The 23,546-nt window shown below is 40.9% G+C and overlaps 2 protein-coding genes across 2 annotated transcripts; both read left to right on the top strand.

The window, feature by feature from the left end:
• Positions 1-453: 453 nt before the first annotated feature.
• LOC308373602 (guanylyl cyclase-activating protein 1-like) lies at positions 454-10,767 on the top strand (the record flags this gene model as incomplete). Its single annotated transcript, XM_080849172.1, has 4 exons — positions 454-648; positions 2,505-2,654; positions 10,070-10,160; positions 10,637-10,767. The coding sequence occupies 4 exons, from the start codon at positions 454-456 to the stop codon at positions 10,765-10,767; spliced, it is 567 nt and encodes a 188-aa protein (XP_080705298.1).
• A 3,304-nt stretch (positions 10,768-14,071) lies between these two features.
• Positions 14,072-22,781, top strand: irf6 (interferon regulatory factor 6; the record flags this gene model as incomplete). Its single annotated transcript, XM_080849469.1, has 7 exons — positions 14,072-14,245; positions 18,915-19,110; positions 19,897-19,995; positions 20,115-20,354; positions 20,873-21,265; positions 21,893-22,011; positions 22,548-22,781. The coding sequence occupies 7 exons, from the start codon at positions 14,072-14,074 to the stop codon at positions 22,779-22,781; spliced, it is 1,455 nt and encodes a 484-aa protein (XP_080705595.1).
• Positions 22,782-23,546: the final 765 nt, after the last annotated feature.

Raw genomic sequence — 23,546 nt, 5'->3', positions numbered from 1 at the left:
GATCTATCTTATGTGTGTCTTTTTCTATGGCCTGACCAATTGTGTGAATGATTGATTAAGTTCACAATTCTTACTCAATCTATTTTGACACAAAGTTATCTAATAGATCTTTAATAATTTCTACTGGCCATGCTAAAAGGTGTAAAATAATGAATTGTAGTTGCTCTTGGCTGTGTTCCTTGTGTTTATGTAGACGGATTGCTGCTTTAAGACATGCCAGGAGTGCTGTGACGTTTATCTTTGCATTAGTCTTGCATTAGTGCGATTAGCGTTTGCAGTTCTTATTGGTCGATGCAAGGATTCCCTCTCATCAGGACCTCAGCAGCTCTCGACAGTTCGGTCACACCGTCAGGAGTTAATGTGTTCAAACGTCGGATGTTTATGTAGTCCTTTTTGTGGGAGATTTTGAGTTTTTTTCCCCACCACATTCGTGTCAAAGGAGAATAACAAAATATGGGGAATACCGAAAGTTCGTTGGAGGAGCTCTATGAAATCGAAAGTCATCAGTGGTACAGAAAATTTATGACGGAATGTCCGTCGGGACTTCTCACTTATTATGAATTCAAGCAGTTCTTCGGATTGAAAAATTTGTCAGAGAGTTCCAACGCGTACATCCAATCGATGTTCAGAACTTTCGACATGAATGGCGTAAGGATAAATGATTTACTACTTTCTACAACAGATTATTTGGGGTCTTGAGTTTACCCCAAATATGTAGCGTGTGGGTTATATTTTATGGAATTACTTGATGATGGTAAGGCACAGTGTAAAGTGCTATCAAATGCAATTTTTATGTTGTATATATTTCAAATATTCAAGCTGTGTCTAAGCAGACGTTAATTTTGCTTCTTTCTTTCATAAAAAAAACCGTAATTGCACAATATTGTGGAAATCAGTCAAACTTTCTCAATTGCTGCCATTACTTAAAATAAGTTTCTTGAACCTGAGCAATCAAGAACATTAGCAGCAATGTGTTGAATCTAAGTACAGGTAAATATTATGATGTCCCTGTCCTGACATGACTCAGTTCGATAGCGTTTCCTCACGTAGCACGATAACAACTCACAGGTCGAGCTTAGAGGATAATTGACTCATGGCTAATGCTGTAAATTTGGCTCAACCTGCCATATGACAACCGTGCCGAGGCGCAGCAGCTTGCACGCCTACTACTACAACAGCTTTCCGCCTGTTATTTGATGTCTGTTTGAAGCATTTTATTAATCTTATTTAGTTTAGGTTAGACGCATTTACACCGATACTTATCAGCTACGAGAAGATATCAGATGCTTCTCTGTTTTGATGCACATAAACAATATTGCCTATATACAATATCTACATTGTATAGGCTGTCTTAAGCATAGACGGATTATGAAACCATGGGCCCCTGGGCCTGGACATGTAAAAGCCCCCCACAACAGCACAATAACTAAATTCACCTGTACCTCAACAGGATTTACAGCACACTCACACATTTCCGAACACAGTGCAGGTACACTCAATTAAAGCCAACAAATAAGAGATACATTACAGCGACTTCACGCAGAGGCTCTAGCTTAGGTGCCACCTGAGCTCATGGGCCCCTGGGCCTGGGCCTGGTAGGCCCATTCAGTAATCTATCCCTGGTCTTAAGGCATTGGTAAAAGTATTTGACTGTGGGTAAAAAATGTTTTCCAATTTGACAGCACCATGTTATTCATAAATAACTAAAAATATTTCAGTCAAAGGTATCTGTCAGACTGTGATTACAAATATTTGTTGTCTTTGATGCAATAGTTGCCTACACAATAGCATACTTTAGGTTAATCTACAATGTGTACTATATGTTCCATGTGTTGTTATTCAGTGTGTGTCCCAATTCAAAACACTTTGAATCATCGCTAGTACAAATCAGGGACAATGTAAGAATGTAATCAAAATTGCAGTCCACACAACAGAATTGAAATCAACCGTACAGTATTGGACACTTTTTTAGTGCTGACACAATTGTACTATATTTTGCTGTAGATGGGACATACTTCCATAAGTGATGGGTTATGTATGGGGGTAATCTGGTTCTTAAAGACCATGGGCGACCGTTTGCTAAGCCAGTTAGTTGTTTGGCCTAAAAGAGAGGTCGTGGTTGAGCCTTATCCTGATAATATGCTGACCTAAAAACTCTTGGCCGGATGTCAGCAGACCATCATGCTTATCTTTGACAGTCACAGGATTTAGTTTTGCCATTTAAAGATATCAGTTGTGCTGCACAACAGATCCCAATGCAGGCTTTTGCATATCTCAAATTCTGGTTAAAATAGTTTTTGAAGTTCGGGGCTCAATAAATTACATTTTGAGTGTTGATTTGTTTTATTTGATTACATTACTAATGGAAAAAGGTTATCATAGGAGTTGTGTTGTTGACCTCTGCACACCAACATAGAGAGAGAGAGAGACCAATGAGCTTGTTTCAGACACAAGGGTGTTTTTGGCAAAGTCAACCAGCTTTGTGCCTTTTTTGCTCCATGCAGGATGGCTTCATTGACTTCATGGAGTATGTAGCAGCACTGAGTCTGGTGCTGAAAGGGGGTGTTCAGCAGAAGCTGCGCTGGTACTTCAAATTATATGATGTTGATGGCAGCGGATGCATCGATCGCGATGAACTGCTCATCATCATTAGGGTAAGTATGGTCTTGATGTTTGCACTTATCTAGTTATGTAGTTATTTGCTTTTCTGAAATGCCTTCCTTTAACTGCAGGATAGGAAAGCAGGTTTTTAGAGGAAAAAGAAAGGAGAAAGGAACAACAGAAAACTGTTACTGTCAACAAACACTTTAGGTATGAGGAAGGGTCTTGACATAGACTCTAAAAGAAATGGTTTGACATCAATAGTTATACTAGGAGACGAATAGGCCTACACTTTTATGTTTGGCTGGCAGGTGTCCCGATATTTCTTCATAACTGGACACCTATGACGTAGATCAGACCCTGGAAGCTTAGAGTGGTAACCAACCATAGTAAATAGTTCTTGATTGAAAAGGTATTCATTGATAGAGGCTACCTGAGAGAGACTACTCTGTGGTCAGGCAAGCTAATAAACAAAATAAATGTATTCTCTCATTTTGCCAAGTGGCGTAAACGGGAAGAATTCCGTGGTTTTATAACAAAAATAGAATCAGAAAAGCTAAAGGATTTGGGCTTAGAAACAATGGAATCAATTGTAACCAGGAAAACTAGCCAAGGTTATTCTGGTCCATGTCCATGACAAGTAGCACTACAAGTGAAACAGGTTGGCTTAATTTGAAACTGAACCAAATGCTTCCTTCGTGGGCTAAATGCATGCCTAAATACACTTGCGACTGGATTGTGGCCTTCAAGGTGTCCTGTTGTATGAAAATATTGGACAAGGTGGGGGCAAAGAACTACACAGCCAAAGCGTTGTCGACCAAGTCTGCCAAGACCGTTGCCTTTATCCCTTAATTCATTTATAACAGGAACATGTAACATCAGTACGTAGGCCTACTCTATAACTTTATTTAAAATGTACTGGTAATTGGTACATGTGGAAAACACATAACAAATGTGGCTGTATTTGCTCCATTTGACTTGTGCAGATTCATAAGCATGATTAACTGTGTAATGTAGGCTACTCAAGTCTAATGGAATGGTACATGTCAAAAAGGTGGCCAATACCGTTTAATTTAACTTGGCTAATTTTAGGTATGTAAGGCTGTACTTACCTACAGAGGCAGCCAAACTTTTTAAGCATGCCATACACTTTTCTCACATCTCGTACTGTTACAGAAGCTGGTCACAAGCAAGTACAACAACTCTTAAATCAATAGAGACCCTTAGGGCTCAGATAAACATACGCGTTTTTGTAAAAACGGGACGCGAGCAAATGCATTGATTCCTATGGTACGGCGCGTTTAAAGCGTGCGCCCCTTCTCCACCACGCGTTGCGTCTTTGAAGCGTTTTTTAGGTGCGCTTAAAAGTTGAACTATTCTCAACTTTCCAGCACAAGGCAGGGAAGCGCACCCCTTCTGTTTTGGCCGCCGCACTTTGCCAAGGCGTTACTGAAGCGTTTCTGCCTGAAAAAAGACGCGTATATGTGTATCTGAGCCCTTAACAAGCAGACCTTTAAAAATCTAGACCAGAAACCTATCAGCTATCACCACTGCCATACAACAACAAAGTATAATTTATTCAAATTTGACAGTTTCTTACAGTTTTTAGATGCCTGTCTCATAAAAAAAAAAAAAAAAAAAAAAAAAACATGGGCTGGCACCTCCACCATTAAATTAGTTTTAAAAGCTAAAGGATGCCAATGGCTTGGCAACTAGGGCAGTCATCAGGGGGTCTGTGTTATACAGTATAGACACAGTACGTTTGGACAGACGGTCTTCTCAGTACACGCCTCTAATTTCTAGAATACCCTCCCTACTGATGTGAGGGTGTGCGCCAGTATTTCAGTGTTCAAAAACAAACTTAAGGAATGGATGAAAAATAACCAAACCTGCAACCATAATTAGGCCACTGCATTACTCACACCGTAACTTCTTTTTATGTCAAACACCTTGTCTGTCTGGTTTTTACCATTTGTTTTAATGACTGCACTGTTTTGTCAAACTGTTGCTTATCTTTAGGTTTCCTCCGGTAGGAGGTAACCTATTGTTTCTGTTAGTATTATTAGGTTTCCTCCGGTAGGAGGTAACCTATTGTTATTGTAGGCTTTCCTATTATTATGTTAGTACCATGGTAGTCAATGGCAGCCCCTAGAACCATATGGTAACTTTTTGTGAAATTTGGCACACTCATTAAGGACAGTCCCTTATTCATTCACACCAAGTTTCATGGCTCTCAGTACACTGCTCTAGCGCCACCAACAGGTCAAAGTTGGACTTTTGTAACACACGCAACTTTTGAACCGTATGACCGATTTGAAAAAATGAGGTACCATTGGATTCCCTGGATCAAGACGAATTGAACAGACCCTATGGCGTCAATTTCCGGTTATATAGAGTTTCCGCAATTTCCGGTTTTTTCAAAAACCTTTGAAAGCCTACTCCTCCTACAATTTTTGTCAAATCTTCTTCAGAATCACCAGAGATAATCTTCAGACCATGCCTCACAAAAGTTATGAAAAGAATTTTGATCCTCACAACCGTTTGTCCGGTACAGCCACTCAAATTCAGCAGAAAAGTCACCAAACAGGAAGTGAAGTCATATCTTGGCAAATCTTTGGCAAATCAACACCAAACTTGATATGTGACTGGAAGACACTACAACATGTTCCCATGTGCCAAGGCAACTTCATATCTTGAAAAATGATTGATATAAAGCAAATTGGATACATTTTTGAATCTAAAATAATGTTTTACACATCCACAGGTCAAAAAGTGATACTCTGATTTAATCACAAGTTCACGTGAAGACACTTCAGAATGTTTAGTACACAAATCTGAAAAAAAGTTGACTGTAAGATGAAAAGTAGATTTTTGGTGAATATTTGAAACATGCATGCTTGGCTAATTTCTAGGGTGATTTTCAGTAGAAGGTCTCTCTCTCTGCTACTTTGCTCCTCCGCGCGTCTCACACACTCAGTGTCTGTCTTCACACACGCGCAGGCTTGATTTTACGCACACACATTCTCACAGACACACAGCTTGGTGCCACACATACATTCTCACAGACACACAGGGTAAGCGCACACACACAACCTCCACTCAGTCTAAACTTCAAGGCAAAAGCATTGTAAATGTTGGATATGAAATTTAATATCCCATTGGCAAGTCTGCAGCATGGATTTTTCTATACAGTGACAAATTGTCACAAAATTACATTTTTCCTTGATTCGCAATGTTTGGAGGAGGAAACCGCCATCGCTGCTTGCAGCTATATTTATTATTCTCCTGCCATGGGAGTCAATGGCAGCCCCTAGAACCATATGGTAACTTTTTGTGAAATTTGGCACACTCATTAAGGACAGTCCCTTCTTCATTCACACCAAGTTTCATGGCTCTCATTACACCACTCTAGCGCCACCAGCAGGTCAAAGTTGGACTTTTGTAACACACGCAACTTTTGAACCGTATGACCGATTTTCAAAAATGAGGTACCATTGGATTCCCTGGATCAAGACGAATTAAACCCACCCCATGGCGTCAATTTCCGGTTATATAGATTTTCCGCTATTTCCGGTTTTATCAAAAACCTTTGAAAGCCTACTCCTCCTACAATTTTTGGCAAATCTTCATCAAAATCACCAGAGATGATCTTCAGACCTAGCCTCACAAAAGGTATCAACAGAATTTTGATCCTCACAACCGTTTGTCCGGTACAGCCACTCAAATTCAGCCGAAAAGTCGCCAAACAGGAAATGAAGTCATATATTGGCAAATCTTTGACAAATCAACACCAAACTTGATATGTCACTGGAAGACACTACAACATGTTGCCATGTGCAAAGGCAACTTCATATCTTCAAAAATGATTGATATAAAGCAAATTGGATAAATTGTTAACGCTAAAACAATGCTTTACACATCAACAGGTCAAAAAGTGATACTCTGATTGAATCACAAGTTCATGTGAAGACACTTGAGAATGTTTAAAACACAAATCTGAAAAAAAATTGACTGTAAGATGAAAAGTAGATTTTTGGTGAATATTTGAAATACGCATGCTTGGCTAATTGCTAGGGTGCAGTGGCGATTTTAGCCTGAAATTTCTGGTGGGGCAAATTTATATGACGTCATATTACATTACAAAAATAGAGGTAGCTGATTATTATAACAGTAGGCCTACATATATAGACCAGTCAGGTATACTATGGGCTGCATTTTGAGTGCCAGCAGGGAGCAGACATTCTATTTCAAATACATGTCACATGCTTTACCGCTCAGCACGACACAAAGATGTTGCCTATAATAATATTAATAATAATATTGCATTATATTTTAAACGCACTCTTCGTTCCAAATAATCTCAGAGCGCCAACATGGTACGCAATATAATATAGCATTAAAGTAAAAAGATTAGACAGACACATAGCTTCAATAACTTGCATAATTTATTAAACAAAACGATCTCCTTCAGCTCAGTTTTGACTCACCAATGCAGATCACTTAAAAAGGAAGTTGGCTCCACGGTTCTTTGCTTGAGCAAACCTCTCGATTACGTTGTCGTTAAAATCCAGCAGTCCATTAATGAAGGTGTTTTCAATAGAAAGCATGGACTGTGTGGTCCCAAACGTTGTATTTCCAATTTTTCTTCAGCAATGTGCTGAAATGCACCCTCAGCAAACAATCTACGTTATTCATTCTTATCCATTCATTAAAAAACTCTTTCAAAATTGTGTAAAATCTACCGATAGCGAACGCTTCTGTAAGTCTCCTGTAACTCCTGATCTCACTCTCACTGTATGTTTTTTTTTTTTTGCTTAGTCTCTGGGTAGAGTTCTCGCGGGTTTCCCATTATCCAAGTCTACAGTACGTAGAATACGTAGATTACGCAGTTAAAGGCACAATATGCAACAATTATGCTTCAGGATTAGGGTTAGGATAAGCAGTTTAACCTTAAAATAACAGCTTAAAAAAAATTGGGGCGCTACAATGACTTTTAATGCCAATTTTTATGCCAATGGCATAGCAGGGTCGATAGGCATATAACTGCCTTCTGTAGTTTTGCCTGCCGATGCCCGCCGACCTGACTTTGATTACCTTCTGTCGATCTAGTAAGTAGCTTATTTGCCGTCTTGCTTAGTCTTGTGTTGCACATGATTGATGTTTGACTGTGTAAGGACAGTCGTTGAGTAATTAGTTCGTCATAATGTCAAAGTCAGCACATTTCAAGAGATTTCGTTAGTTTTAGCTGCTAGCATACCTTTAGCGAATAGCTATTAATCCTTAATGCACCTTTAACGTCTAGGGGCAAATTTGAAATTGCCCCTAGCCTCAATGTTAACTTTGGCCGGTGTGGTTCGCGCTCATTGGTGTTTCTATGGTAACGGTGGGGCAGCGTGGGTCTTTGACCCTCCGGAAACAGGAAACGGAAATATAGACATAACGTTCATTCATGCCTATGGCAAGCACACAGGCAGTAGAACACACAAATCAAATTACTCCAAAACAAGACTATAATGCTTGTGAGTCAAGTTTATTCACACAAATATGTACGCTACTTTGCATATAAAAATATATATATAGTTTGCCACGAAGTAGGAATGGATTGAGCCTTCTGCTCAACAGTGCCATCTCGTGGGTCTGGTGGGGCACTGCCCCACCTGCCCCTAATGTAGAAACGCCACTGCTAGGGTGTTTCTCTCTGCCTCTGCCCTTCTGGTCTTGCGCGCGTGTGCGCTCCAGATTCTCTCTCTCTCACACACACACACACACACACACACAGGGACAGGCTCCTTTGACACGCGCAAGCACACACACACAACATTTAAGGAAATTTAGGGATGACCACACCCCTTCTCACTCTTAGCTTGAAGCCATGGCCCTTGAGGATCTTCAAAGTAATGCATTTGAAATGTAATATCCCATTGGCAAGTCTGCAGCATGGATTTTTCTATACAGTGACAAATTGTCGCAAAAATACATTTTTCCCTGGTTCGCAATGTCTGGAGGAGGAAACCGCCATCGCTGCTTGCAGCTATATTTTTTTATTATTATTATTTTATTTAATTATATAATTTTGTATTATTTATTTTATTTCCATATCTCTCTGTCATGCCCTGCCAAGGGATAACTGATGAAAACTAGCTAATCTAGCTAATTCTGGTGCATTTACATTTACTGGGAAATGTTTATCAATGTACACTGTCCCTTTTCAATAAAACGCATATAAGTAGTCCTTTGTTTACATTCATCAAGACTTTTGATGGTGAAATGCAGCAAGGATATAAACCAACAAGCTAACATAGGCTACTCATAGACTATAGAGGACAATAGGCTTTTTATATAAAAATATACCATGTCGCTCTACAGTGCACTCTAGTGATCAAATCCTACAACTGGTACATTGAATAGAGATTTGTTTTTGACTGCAACTCCCTGTACTTTTAAGTTATCGCAGTCTTTATTTACTAACAGACATTAACTGATTAAGATAAATTAGGTTTTGACACAGTGAATCTGAGTTTGAGTATCAAGGTTGTGCAAAATTCATAAATTGTAGTGCAGCTATTTTCAAATATGGCCTACCTTAACACTATACAGACAGACTTAGTGTAGTACAGAGGCAATAATTCAATTCAATTCAATTTTATTTATATAGCGCCATAACAATACAATTGCCTCTAGGCGCTTTACAGAGCCCAGAGCCTAAACCCCCTTAGTGCAAGCACAATGGCAACAGGGGCAAGAAAAAACTCCCTGTTAGGCAGGAAGAAAACTTAAGCAGAACCACGGCACATAAGGGGGGACCCATCTACTTGAGGTCGGCCGGGTGGAGATAGGAAGGGGGGAAGGGGGAGGGTTGTGCGGCAGAAGGGGAAGGGAAACAACAGGGGTTGTACACAGCCAGCCTTTGTAGCAATGATAATAAACAGGCAAGGACATTTTGTCATATTCCAATGAGAGATTACTTTTTAGAAAGAAGAGAAAATTGAGCTTTTGCTTACGGAATCCCCTGGTTGAAGTACTAACCATGTTTTGCAATATGAGGAAGATTTGCATAGTTCTAAAATGGTAAAAACTTTTAACTTAAATTCACCTATCAAGACTTCAAAAATTCTGTGATCTTTGACCACAATCCACAAAGTGAAGGTTTAAATATATAACATGTAATGATTTCATCTATAGATATAATTTACTGTTAGAAGAAAAAAAAACGTTGTGTATTGTAATCACAGTAGTAGCCAGTTTGTGTTTCTGTGTAGGTGTAGAATGTGTTTACATTTCTTTCATTTTCAAATTCTTTCCCTTATTATCACTAACAATGTTGCACCCTATTTCCACTGCAGTTGGAAATACACTTAGATTTAACAACTGAAATTGAGCTCTTAACTCCGCTCACCGCCTGAGTAACAGTACATTAGTGTCAGTATCTCAATCCCATCTGTCTTTTCTCTTTTCTTTTTTCTCTCAGTCTATCCATGCCATCAGTGGGACAAGTTACGAGATGTCTGATGAGGACTTCACCAACATGGTGTTTGACAAAATTGACGTCAATGGCGATGGTAAGTATGTTTATGTCGTCAGAATCTTCCTCTTTAGTTTTTAGATTTTTAACTTTATTGTGCCAGTCTTGTTGTTTCCCCCAGTCAGCTTTTTTGTCCTCAGTCCTCAACATGTGGAAATTGGCACTGTTTGAATTAAATAATCTCGTTTAATCAATCAGCTAAAAACAGGGATTAGTGTGGCTAGGTGCCTGAATAAGAGTTACTAGGTTCTCTTCACCGTCTGGCCTGAATCCGTTCCAAAAATAGAAAAAGAAGATCCTCTCCAGATCCTCTTTTGTAATACATGATCTTTATTTGTACGTGTGTACGTGCTTATTTACTCAACACTTTGTACAAGAGGAAGGAAAACTCCCTTAAAAACATTTGAGTACTTTTATATTTGTATACTTTTCTGTTGTATGCATGTAAATGTATCTCTCGCTCTCCATCTCCCTCTCTCCATCTGTTTGTCTGTGTGGTTTTGTTTTTCTAAGGTGGACTTTCCTACGAGGAGTTCATGGAGGGCATCCAGAATGACGAGATGCTTTTGGCGAGATTCACTGAGAGTCTGGATCTCTCTCACATCGTCAACAAGATCCATGGGGATATTATGTCAAAATCATAGACCATACAGCCCAATGGATCAAGAGAGTGCCAAAAATAGCCAAAGCTTTAGAGCAGCCTAGAGAAAGAAAGAGAGAGAGAGAGAGAGAGAGAGAGAGAGAGAGAGAGAATCAGAAATTGTTGAAAGGGGGAAAAATAAGGTTTCAGTTTATAATGTTGTCAACCACCAAATTGGTGAACGGCACATTTTATTTCTCAATTAACTGGTGTTAGGTTTGGTATTGGTTCACAGTTAATGCTTGGTTTCCACTAGCTGCCAAAATATGATCAAGAAACACAACTGGGCTCAGGCAAAGATGGACCCTTTTTAAAGAGATGTTGGCATAATTATCGGCACAATAGATCAAACCTATAATGCATGTTTTCTCTTATGCATTATCTTGGTTTAAACAACAATCAAAACATTACAACACCCACATCCACGCCAGGGGCGTAGCCACGTGGTGGCCAGGGGGGGCCACGGCCACAATTGGTCAGAGAATGGCCACCCTGCCGGCCCCCCCAAACTCACAGCACGACAAAAAATATATATATATACAAAAAACCCTCCTGAACAGAAACGGTATAAAGCTGGAATAAATGCATTAGTATTTTGTTTATCAAGTCGTCTTATATTGACATTTGTCACTTACGCTACAAGCCCCATATTCGCAGCATGTGTGTGAGTTTTAAAATAGTAGTTTTTGACAATCAAGTGCCACCCCAAATAAAAGACTGGCCAGAGCTGGCCCCCCCAGAAATAATGTCCTGGCTACGCCCCTGATCCACGTATTAAAGTGTCAGCATCGAAAGTGCACTTACTTCCGCTGAAGTTGTACATAGTTGAAATTGTGAAATTGTGAAGTTACACCCGACATTACAGTGGATAATTTGCAGGCATTCCTTGTTTATATGGACAGATGGCTCTTTGAGATCATATTTTTTCTTGAACATGTAAATATAATTTATACCTGGTCAACACTGATCAACAATGCAGTTGGATTTCAATGATTAAATTAATTAATTTATGTTGAGATCATGTAATGTTTTGGGGTTTCTCAAAATAAATGAGTTTTATATGAAAACATGTGCCCTTCTCCTTTGTGATTTATGAGTGTGGTAGCATATTCTGATTGATGAGATTATATACTGGGGTCCTGCACACTCACATGCTTGCCGTTTCAGTTTCTGCCGTGGGCAGTTTCAGGGCGTGACTACTGCACCTGCTTACTGTATTTAGAAACCGTTAACAAATGATCTAAAATAGCCAGTAGGCTCACAAAAAGGTAACAGGAATCTGTTGGCGTTCCTGTAAAGGTAATAGTTTAATTGGTTTACACAGACATATTATAGCCTTAGTCTTAAGTTACTGTGGTTAGGGTACTGTATAGCCTACTAACAGTCCTACCTAACAAGCTACCAATAGACCTTCTACTGCTATAATTAGTGAGGTAAGGTAAGCAGTAGTTTAAGATGTGTAACCTAAACATATTCAGCACTAGTGTTTACTCTAACATTACTATCCCCACCACACATTTGTGCACTGGCTAAGCCAATTGTAGCTAAAACCTTCCATGTAGGCCATTTTGTTGTCTCCTTTTTGCTTTCAGGTTGATCAAGAAAACCATCAAGCCAACATAACCGTGTTGGTGCGCTACCAAGAGCTCAACCGAAATGTTCCCGGCTGTTCACAGCTGTAAAGGTGTGTCAGACTGAAACGTATATTACGTCATGCCTACCTGAGTTTCGGGAAGGAAAGGAGGAATACTGTGGCTTGTTGGCCGCTGTCACTTCGGTCACAGTGTTGCAACGCTACAAACACTTAGGATTTAGCTCTTTGGCTTTAGATTAAGTGTTAACATTCGAAAGACTTAATTCAAAAATAAATAACCTAAACATTTTAATTTTGGAGTGTACTGAGGACTAGTTCCCGGATTGAAATAGAGTGCTTCCTGGTCTGCGACGACTTCAGGTAAATTATGTTGCGTGCAGGGTTGCAGGTGTTACGCCGACAGAAAAGTTTCAACTTTGTCTGCAGCTGCGTGTGAAGCCATGTTCTGAGCATTAGGCTATTTGTTTTATGTAGGTTAGGTTTCTTTATGATTTCAACAACATGTGTGTGGCTATTTCATTTAATACGCTCATGACAAATGGCAGTCAAATGAAATGTTTTTAACCGAATGCTTGTTTGATCACTAGCGGTACGTTCATGGCGTTCTTTAAGTGAAGTAGGCCCAATGATTTATCTAGCCTAAGTTTTACATTGACTTCTAAATACTTTTGCTGAGTATTGTAGGTAAGCTATTTCAGACTACAGGCCAGTGGTTGGGGACTAGCATAGCATAGGCCTTTTGGTAAAGTTGCGACAGTTAGGCCTCAAATTGATTGTATTAATCCGACAGCCGTAACATTTCTTAGCAACAAAAAGGTAAACTAGCCTACTCCGAAAAGATTTTATATGTTATTACAAACCTATGACCAATTGTAGTTGTGCCACAGTAACCTTAGACTCGGCAAATCTCCTAGAAAAAGCCAGTGGTCACTCATTAGAGAGAGGCGCTAGACTGCAATTAGTTCCCTAGGTTACTCTCTGTAGGACATCTGTATTAAAAGTATATGCGAAAAGGTGTGTGAGTGAGAGCCGACGGGATGGTTGCAATTAAAGAGAGAGGATAACGTTTGCATGCAAGTCTGTTGTTTACTCAGGCATGCAGCACTCTGTCGTCAAGTGGGGTTGTCTGCGTGGCGAATGTTTGAAAGCTAAATGCACAGTTCTGGCTTATTTGGTGTTGTTTTTTCAGACTGCAGTCTACTTTCGTGTCAAGACATTCACTCTCTCTCAGAAGGGGGAATCTTTGTCTGTAGCCTAATGGATATTTTCAAAGTTGTCTGTTAGACAGTGACGTGCTCTTTCCTCTGATGAGATTACATGTTAGCCTAACATGATTTCTACAAACACATAGCCTACGTGTGACAAATTCATAGCCTAGGACAATGTAAATGCTGTAGTATTGGCAAACAGTATCCACCAACTGGTTTGATTATATTAGATTTATGTTGTAGCCTACACTTTCAGTCTACTCAAAGACACTTGATAAACCCGGATTAACATTAAAATACCTAATATGTAATATTGTCCTGCTCTTTTTGTTAGTAAATCTGCATTACTGTGTAGGATGTCAAACATTTACAGCAGCCTAAAAGTGTTCGAGTTTCAATAGAACTTGGTCGACTGCAGTAATCAGTTATTCATATGGCCCTTCGTGTTCATTGTTCCATCTCACACCAGTTGTGATGTGATGTGGTTTTCCTGAGCGCAGGTGGACATGTCCGGTCAGCCACGGCGTGTGCGGCTGAAGCCCTGGCTTGTGGCCCAGGTGGACAGTGGCAACTACCCTGGTCTGGTGTGGCTAGACCGTGAGATCAGACGCTTCCAGATCCCCTGGAAGCATGCCACCCGCCACACCCCCCAACATGAGGAGGAGAACACCATCTTTAAGGTGAGGCCTGGCACCGTGGCACACTGCAATGTTGTGATGAGGGTGTGTATCCCAGTGTTTCCTAATGTGATGGGCTACAGTCTTTAAAAAGAAGTCTTCTTAATGCTTTTTACAGTGGTCCAAGTAGAACCTTCTCCACAGAAAAACTTTGGGGGAACAGCTTCCGAATGTAATATTGTTAAACAGCTCATGACCTAGAAACTATTCATCCAGGGATTCGTAGAAAGTGGTCCTTTAACAGAGACGAGTGAAAGAGATCCTACAGTACCTCTCACAGCATTGTTGTTATCTAAATGTGGAGATGTAGACTGTATGGAGTCTAGGTTTAATTCATGTCTTTATGCACTGAGATAAAGAATTGCAGACATTAGATTCATCCGAACTTGCAGTTCAGATATATACAGTTGCAATCAAAATTATTCAACCCCCATTGCCTATGCAAAATATGCAATTTCTCAGCTGTTTGCAATAAAGAAATTACACAATAATTGTTAACGTAGTTTAACTACACTAATATTACAAGGGAATGGGCTAAGATTCCTCAGGAACGCTGTCAGAAGCTGGTGTCATCACGTTTGCAGCATTTCATAACAGCAAAAGGGTGCTCTACTAAGTACTGAAGATGCTTGTCATGAAGGGGTTGAATAGTTTTGAGACTGCATTAAAGTCATTAAAATTAGCATTTATGTTGAATTTGGATAAAACCTTTGTACTCAAACTAACTTGCCCTTCTATGCCCAATTATTTATTATTATCTTAAAAAAACATTTGTCCATTGTTCTTGTTTATACTTTTTTGTTATGTCTTATGTCTTATGCACCAACCACACCAAGTCAATTTCCTGTATGTGTGAATATACTTGGCCATTAAAAGAATTCTGATTCTAACATTAGTTTCATTAAACTACTTAAACAATTCATGTGTAATTAGTGTGCTTGCCGAAGGGAAGCACACTATTGTTCTTCATAAATTTTCTTTATTCCACCAGTTTTTCTTGCATCGAATCAGGCCTCGCTCGTTCGAGGTACAGACGCCGTTCAAACACCGAAACGTCTGGCCCGATCCGGTGCAACCTGCTATATCTTTTCGTGGCGGTTCTCCTTGCCACTCCTTTTTTATTCCTCTTTTTCATCACCTTTTTCTCTCTTAGACTAACATGGGGGAATCTTGAGCCATTGTGACGTCACCCACTCTAGGACAAGAGACTTTATTTCTGTAACACGGCAGTGGCATCAAAATAAACTAGAATGCGTTTCGTGAACGAACTGCGAGAGTGTGCTTGCTCACACAATGAAAGACAGATTTCTGTTGAATATGCCTGTGATATAAAGCTTGATGGTGGTTTTCGATTTACATGATTTTTAAGGCATTTAAAAGAGAGATTTAACTAATCTAATTTCAGTTGGCTAGAGTGGGCTTCTTTTTCAAAGTTGAATTGAGAGGGACAGAGAGAAGAGGTTCCTTGGATTTGGCGCAGGTGTCAGTGAAGCTCAGTGAATTGAGTAGTGATGGGAATTTCGATTCACTTAGAAGATTCATAGTCCTTTGAGTGAATCACTAAAAAGATCCGAATCTTTTGAGTCCTTTGAATCTGAATCAGTAGAAATTTTGTCGCTGAATGAGCCCAGCAGCCCACTCCCTAGTGCCTAATGCGCACGCTCACAGCAAAACACTGTAATGCAGTTTTGAGGATATCCAGGGGAAATACGCAAGCACACACACACACACACACACACACACACACAGTGAGCCTAGATACATTGAACAAATTGTAACATGATAGGCTTGGCTGGTTAGGCAGCTTATCAGAATTAAATATGTAATATAGAAACTTAATTTTTATTTTTACTTAATTTAATAATTTAATTGTCATGTTTACAATAAACAAATTTCAAGAAAATTGGTTCAGACGAGTTACAGTCGATTTTGACTGAAAGAAGTCATCAAATGATTTAAGTCAGCTTATCTAGCCTACCTTACCACACGTTAAACACGGCCTGAAAGTAGCGTTAATGCTGTTACAAAAGTAGAAAATGTATCTGACGACGGGCCTGCTTGCTGTACCAATCAATTGAGGTTGGGTGAAAGACTTACTCAAAGGACTCAGGTGAAATGGGTCGGACTCGTAGGCTATCCGTTTGCGTGAAAGACTAACTCAAAGGATTCAGGTGAAATGGGTCGGACTCGTATCCGGCTGGGTGAAAGACTAACTCAAAAGACTCAGGGGAAATGGGTCGGACTTGTATCCTGTTGAGTGAAAGACTTACTCAAACGACTCGGGTGAAATGGGTCGGACTCGTATCCAGTTGAGTGAAAGACTAACTCAAAGGACTCATATTGAATGGGTCGGACATATTTGAATATTAAAAAGGATGCAAACATCGGAGATGTCGCCAACGTTACTATCAGTCTCAGATAGCAGTCACGTTGGCGACATCTCCGATGTTTGCATCCTTTTTAATATCACCTGAGTCCTTTTGAGTTAGTCTTTCACCCAGCCGGATACGAGTCCGACCCATTTCACCTGAATCCTTTGAGTTAGTCTTTCACTCAACCGGATACGAATCCGACCCATGAATTCGCTCAGTCTATGGATCTGGATCTGTGTACAGCTCTGTCTACAGGAAGTTGTATTCAACCACGCAGCTCCGGGTCCGTATATCAATAGCTAGCCTATGCTTTTCTAAGTTACTATGCAGATGAAAAACGGATGTGTTAATGTTGTTATAGACCTACAGTTTAATGACATTCGTGCATTGTTTTAATAATGTCGTCCGTAGCAGCCAGAACCGAAAGATTCAGGTTAATTGAGACCACGGACTCGTGACTCATGGGTGAATGTAAGGATTCGGATCTTTGAATCCGATTGACTCAGATTCAACCACCACTAGAATTGAGAGGGACAGAGAGTAGAGGTTCCTTGGATTTGGTGCAGGTGTCAGTGAAGCTCAGTGAAGCACAGGTGCAAGCCAGTTTAATGAGCCTATTATGATGTCATAATGCCTCAAAGTTCTGCCATGCAAGTCTATGGAGAAAAAAGGTGATGGAAAAAGAGGAATAAAAAAGGTGTGACAAGGAGTACCGCCACAAAAAGATATAGCAGGTTGCACCGGATCGGGCCGGACGTTTCGGTATTTGAACGGCGTCTGTACCTCGAGCGGGCGAGGCCTGATTCGATGCAAGAAAAACGGGGAGAATAAAGAAAGAAAACTTGACAACAACAATACTGTGCTTCCCTTTGGGCAAGCACACTAATAAATGACTAGCTGGGCTGAGAGTTTCAACCTCCTCTTACACAGACAGTAAGAGACAGGGTTAACACAACACACACAGCCATGGAAATGTAAAAAGCAAGTGGAAGAATACAAGACAGCTTGATCAACAACTCATTCGCGAACACCATTGCTACAATATGCGAAGCAACTAGCCTAGCCCCATAGTAAAACAATATAAGCAGCTAGCTAGCCTAAGCTATTAGCATACATGCTAGCGGGAGCTCGGGATTTCGGTTCACTACCCCAAGTTTTCGCAAGGTACATTCCAGTACGTTTCAGACAATAAAACCAACCGACACCAAAGAATTTTAAATTTTGTACACATTCTGTTCCAAAGACAACCATACTCATGAGCTGCCTGTATTCCAGACAAAGGTTTGCCTTTGCAAGAAGTAGGCAATCTATCTGGCCAAAAATCGACAATTTTAACAATCCCAACCATCATTGAGCCAAATACACCTCTAGGCTACATCAATTAAAAACAGCTGTGTAGACCACAGCGATTTTTCAATGTAATTCACGTCTGTCTGTAGCTAGATTTAGAACAGTGCATCGCACTAAATTCTACTTCGGTGTGCGTCGTCCTTATCCATATGATCGCGTTTACATACCTGTTTTCCGTATGAACAAGCCACCGCATTAATTCCCATATTGTTGCAGAGATGTTTCTTTTTACCTAGATCATAATTTCTTACGAAGTGTATCAACACTTAGCTCAGTAAGTCAGTATAACGAAACTCTGGAACTATTATCACCATGACAGCTGAAATGTTTGTGCATAGTAAATATGCAAGTTCCATCATACATCTGATTTCCACCATAGAGAGGCAATAAATATATTTACATTTGAAGCACAGACAAGATTTATTGCAGCCGCAACACACACAATTAAAACAAGCAGATTAAAACTCAGTAAATACCGCACAATTCAGGTGCACTCATGGATTAACACGACCTTTTGGAGGTAAATTACACATACACAATAAGACAAATGTCACTTGGAGCCTATTTTAAGACTTCTCAAGGCTAAATGTAACACACTAGACCCTTTCACAATAAACAAGCAAACAAAAACAGAACAACAAAGACACCGTCATATGTCTAGACGTCAGTGGAGCCAAAATATAATGGTTGAGCTTGGTTGCCATGTCTGATCTTTTGTGTGATGTTATGGCTGCAACGTCAAAGGTCATGGCCGCAACAGAGCAAGCACACTCTCGCAGTTCGTTCACGAAACGCATTCTAGTTTGTTTATTGCAAACATCTGAGAAATTGTGTATTTTGCCAATAAACCCTAATGTGCAATGGGGGTTGAATCATTTTGATTGCAACTAATTATGCTCTGTAGGCCTATATCAGAGGTAAACATTTGTTCTGTATGTGCGGGTCGGCAGGCCTGGGCGGTCGAGACCGGAAAGTTCCAGGAAGGCGTGGATGAGCCGGACCCAGCCAAATGGAAGGCACAGCTGCGGTGTGCCCTTAACAAAAGCCGTGAATTCAACCTCATCTATGATGGCACCAAAGAGGTGCCCATGAACCCACTCAAGATCTACAATGTCTGTGACATTCCCCAGCCTCTTAGCAACCCCGGTAAGGAGTGCCATTGTGATAGTAAACCGAGGCAAAACCAAAAAAGTTGTAAAATACCATCACATGAGCCATGCTACAGACAGTGCTGTTTTGAGATACAAATTAGTTCATATGGCTGTGTTTGTTTCTAAAGACTAAAGATGTTCCAAAATCACTGTCGTGTTTAGATTATACTATATTTGGTCATGAACTGATTTCAAGTTCAGAGTGCTGACTTATTCAGAAAAGCTAAATTCAGAAGCTATAGTGGTAACTGGAAACATGACTGATGAATGACACTGCCACAAATCAGATATCAAACAAGATAAGCTGGTTATTTATCTGTTTTGTTTAGTGTGGAACAGTCATTGGCAACATACCATGACATGACACCCACAAATGCTTCCAAAACATATTTGTCCTGGTTTCAGAACAGCGTATGCTGTCTTGTAAAGTAACATTCTACACAGAGGTCTGCTTTTACATACGGCAGTAGCAGTCATGTCAATAGCCACAAGTGGAACAGGGGTCTCACCTCATACACAAATGCAAATAATATTGAGTCTATCTAGCCATTAAAGATAAGTTTATCATAAAAACCTTAATTCAATCTTTAATCTTAATAATACTTGTTTGTGCACTCTAGATGGTTTTCCACGGCATGTCCTGAACTTGTGTACTTTTCATAACCTCATTAATTCCTGTCTGGAAGAAAAAGACGCCTTAGAAGTGTTTTAGGTCAGTTATTGGGAGGTTGCGTTATTCCTTCACACAGTGACCTTTGAACTTTGTGGGGTTTATCTGCAGGTTCTACAGGCTCTGTGCCTTGGGAGGATGATCCTGATGATGATGAGGAGGATGTTCCAGACACCCCAGAACCCCCTCCACCCTACCCTAAACAGAATGGTATGGAATGAACACACACAGTTTTGGTTTTTTTGGAATTCCACACAAGTGAAATTTAAATAAAAGTGAAGTTTGCATCTTGCCTTTTACTTACTTACTTACCTTCCTACACCTGTCAGGCACAAGCTCCTCCCCCCTGTGTCCTCCCGTCTGGACGCCTCCAGGCTCCGTGTCCCCCATGCATCCGCCCAGTTGCCCCCCTTCCTCAGTGGAGGTGTGGCCCAAAGAGGAGCCGGTGGAGATGGAGGTGCAGACATCGCCCCTGAGCATGCACCCCACTCCCATAGTGATGCCCCCGCCGTCTCTGCCCGACGCCATGATGTTTCAGACCCCAGAGACGTGGATCAGCTCCCTGCCCAGTGAGTTGGCACACATCAGTCTCCATTGCCCTCATCACTTTCTAGATTACATGTCATCATAACACAAATACACTATTTGTACTGCACTTCCTTTGTCTGGTGTGTTTTATGCACAATATATGTGAAGTGTATTTTGTGTTTGTTAGCAAATTGGCCTCCCACAAATCCCACATTCTGCCATTCTGATGGCTGGTATGAATTATCGTCGAAATGTGGTATCGACTTATGGAAGGACCAGTGTGTTCACACAGAAACACAGAGGAGTCTGTGAAAAAAAAACTGTATATATGATTTCATGTAGTAACCTAATCCAAATCCAATACAAAAATACTATTTTGAACACATTTTCACTGTTTCAAGTTTAAATTAATTTTCACTTTACTTTGAAGAAATGAAGGAATGTATTTTTTATGGCCATTACTGATACGCTCTAAATGCTCTAAACCTCTATAGACTGCTGATTTGAGGCATGAGGGTAATGATGGTCCATCTTCATCATCTAATCTCTCTCCTCCCAGTGACTGACCTGGAGGTGTGTTTCCGATACCGGGGCAAAGAGGTGTGCCCAACCTTCAACGTGAGCAACCCGCAGGGCTGCCGCCTCTTCTACGGGGACCTGGGCCCCATGGTGAACCAGGAGGAGCTGTTTGGGCCCGTGAGCCTGGAGCAGCTGCGCTTCCCCGCCAGTGAACACATCACCAATGAGAAGCAGCGGCTCTTCACCAGCCGCCTGCTGGACGTCATGGACCGCGGCCTCATCCTGGAGGTCAGCGGCCACGACATCTACGCCGTGCGCCTCTGCCAGTGCAAGGTGTACTGGTCGGGGCCGTGCGCGCCCAACCCTGCTGCGCCTAACCTCATTGAGCGCCAGCGCAAGGTCAAGCTCTTCTGCCTGGAGTCCTTCCTCGGTGGTGAGTGCTAGCTGACGGCAGGGGGCTCAGGATGGGCTCATACATAGGACTTTTTTAGACCAAGGACCTGGGTCACAACCAGGGACAATATTTGATACAGTTTGTATATTTATTTTGTAGGCTTTATATCAGTCACAATCTGGAACCACATCTGGAGTTATATTGCATTGGTTTTAGAGTTAGGAAGTGAATATGAAATTTTGGCATTCATACCCAAATCTGCCTGCGATAAACCTTGGTTTCTACCAGGTGAAGATATGGTGAATCATTTCATACTAAAAATCAACACAGATTTCATACCAACACAAATCAAGACTACAAAATGGGAAAATTATAATGATTCAAAATGGCTGCTGTATCATTTGTACTAATAGTGCTTTTTGTGGTCATCACTCACACTTGAGTTTGGCATTGTTATATACCTCTAAAGAGCAGAGAGATGTATGCAATCAGATTTACTATTTGTGGCCAACAGTTCGCCCAGGGCTGCTGTGCTTTTTGGCAGCTCTTTGAGTTTGTGCTATTTTAATATCATGATCATGGAAGCATGACTGGTTCTGTGAAATTATAACCTTCATTGTGTGTGTGTGTGTGTGTGTGTGTGTGTGTGTGTGTGTGTGTGTGCAGGTGTGATTGCCCACCAGCGGGGTCTATCTGCCAGCCCGCCAGGTTTTGACATCAACCTGTGTTTTGGAGAGGAGTGGCCTGATGGCAGACCACAGGAGAGGAAGCTGATCATGGTGCAGGTAAGCCCCCAACCCTCACAGCCCATCCCTTCACAATCAGGCCTATCAGAAACATGGAATCAGGAAGACATGGAATTGTCTAGAAATATGAACCACACTCAACCAAGCATATAAAATTATAAATGCAATGTTTTTTTGTTTGGTCCCATGCTTCATGAACTGAATTGAGAGATCAATGTCTGTGGGATGTCTCCATGACCACAAAAATGATTTAGTGTATTTGTAGATAATATGCAATTATAATATGGATTAATGCTCACATACCTAGTGTTTATGGATTTGTGATATTTTGGCTAAACTAATGTATTGACTTGCTTGCCATATAAATGTAAAGGTACAAGACTATGCATATATATTATATAGCCATTGTCATTGGTTCAGAGCAGTTAAGCGCAGCTGACAATCCTGTTTTCTTGAGTACATTTTAGAACACACACCATGAATTGTTCTAGAAAGCTAGGTATAGGTATATAATAGTTCTCTCTTTCCTTTCCGTGCCGCCATGATGCAACTCTTTCCCTCTCCTCTGTGCTCAGATTGTTCCAGTGGTGGCGCGCATGATCAGCGAGATGTTCTCTGGCGACAGCACTCGCTCCTTCGACAGTGGCAGCGTGCGGCTGCAGATATCCATCCCCGACATCAAGGACAACATAGTGTCTCACCTCAAGCAGCTCTACAGCCTGCTGCAGACCCACCAGCCTCCCGGGGAGGGCTGGACGATGCCCCCTGTAGGCGGCATGCAGCTTCCCCCCACCCTGCAGGCCCAGTAGGACCCCACACACACATGCATACAAACATGCGTACACACCACCCCAACGTAAACACAGACAAAGTAGGGTGCGTTCTACTGAGTGCCTGGTGTCAAGATGTCAGCACTGTGAGACTGGTCTGCTTTGAAAAAAGCACTTTGATTTGTGAAATATGTTTCTCTACAGTGACCGTTCTCTATTAGCAATGCTATGCTTCCGTTAGCTTGAACATCTCATTTTGTAATGTGACAAAGCTGATTTTTTGAAGACAGAGAAATGTGGTTGTGGAAGTCTGCAGCAGAGCTAGTTGCCTTCTAACCTAGTGCAGCGCTAGAAAGAATCAAGGGTCAAAGTCCTGCATATAACGAGGTCACTTTTTAAACTGTTAATCATTTACCATCTCTGGTGTCCATTCGGGTGCATTTAGCCGTGAGATTCCAGTGACATTTACCTTTTACACTGAATCTTGATCTAATACTTTTGCCAGATATGCCGCGTATAAACCAGTATCCTCACTTTTAGTCATTGGTGTTTGTCTTGCAGGCCAAACTCTGGGTGACGACAAAAAAGTAGACTTATAGCTTTTTATATATATCTGGTGATGTGTGTGTTTGGCCTCCACTCTGGTCCTTTTATTGAGCTGGAGATGTACAGAGCTTTTTCATTATTTCTTGTGTGCAATTTTATCCTTATGCTGGTAATGTGGAGCACAACCCTGATGGGCATAGCAAAGTCTCGTTAATTAAAGCTCTAAAGCGGTTTATAGAAATTGTTAAACTAGTTTCC

This window comes from Sprattus sprattus, assembly GCF_963457725.1.
Source record: "Sprattus sprattus genome assembly, chromosome: 12".
Lineage (NCBI taxonomy): Eukaryota > Metazoa > Chordata > Actinopteri > Clupeiformes > Clupeidae > Sprattus > Sprattus sprattus.
The sequence above is the reverse complement of the archived record's forward strand: the minus strand, read 5'-3'. Positions and strand labels throughout refer to the sequence as shown.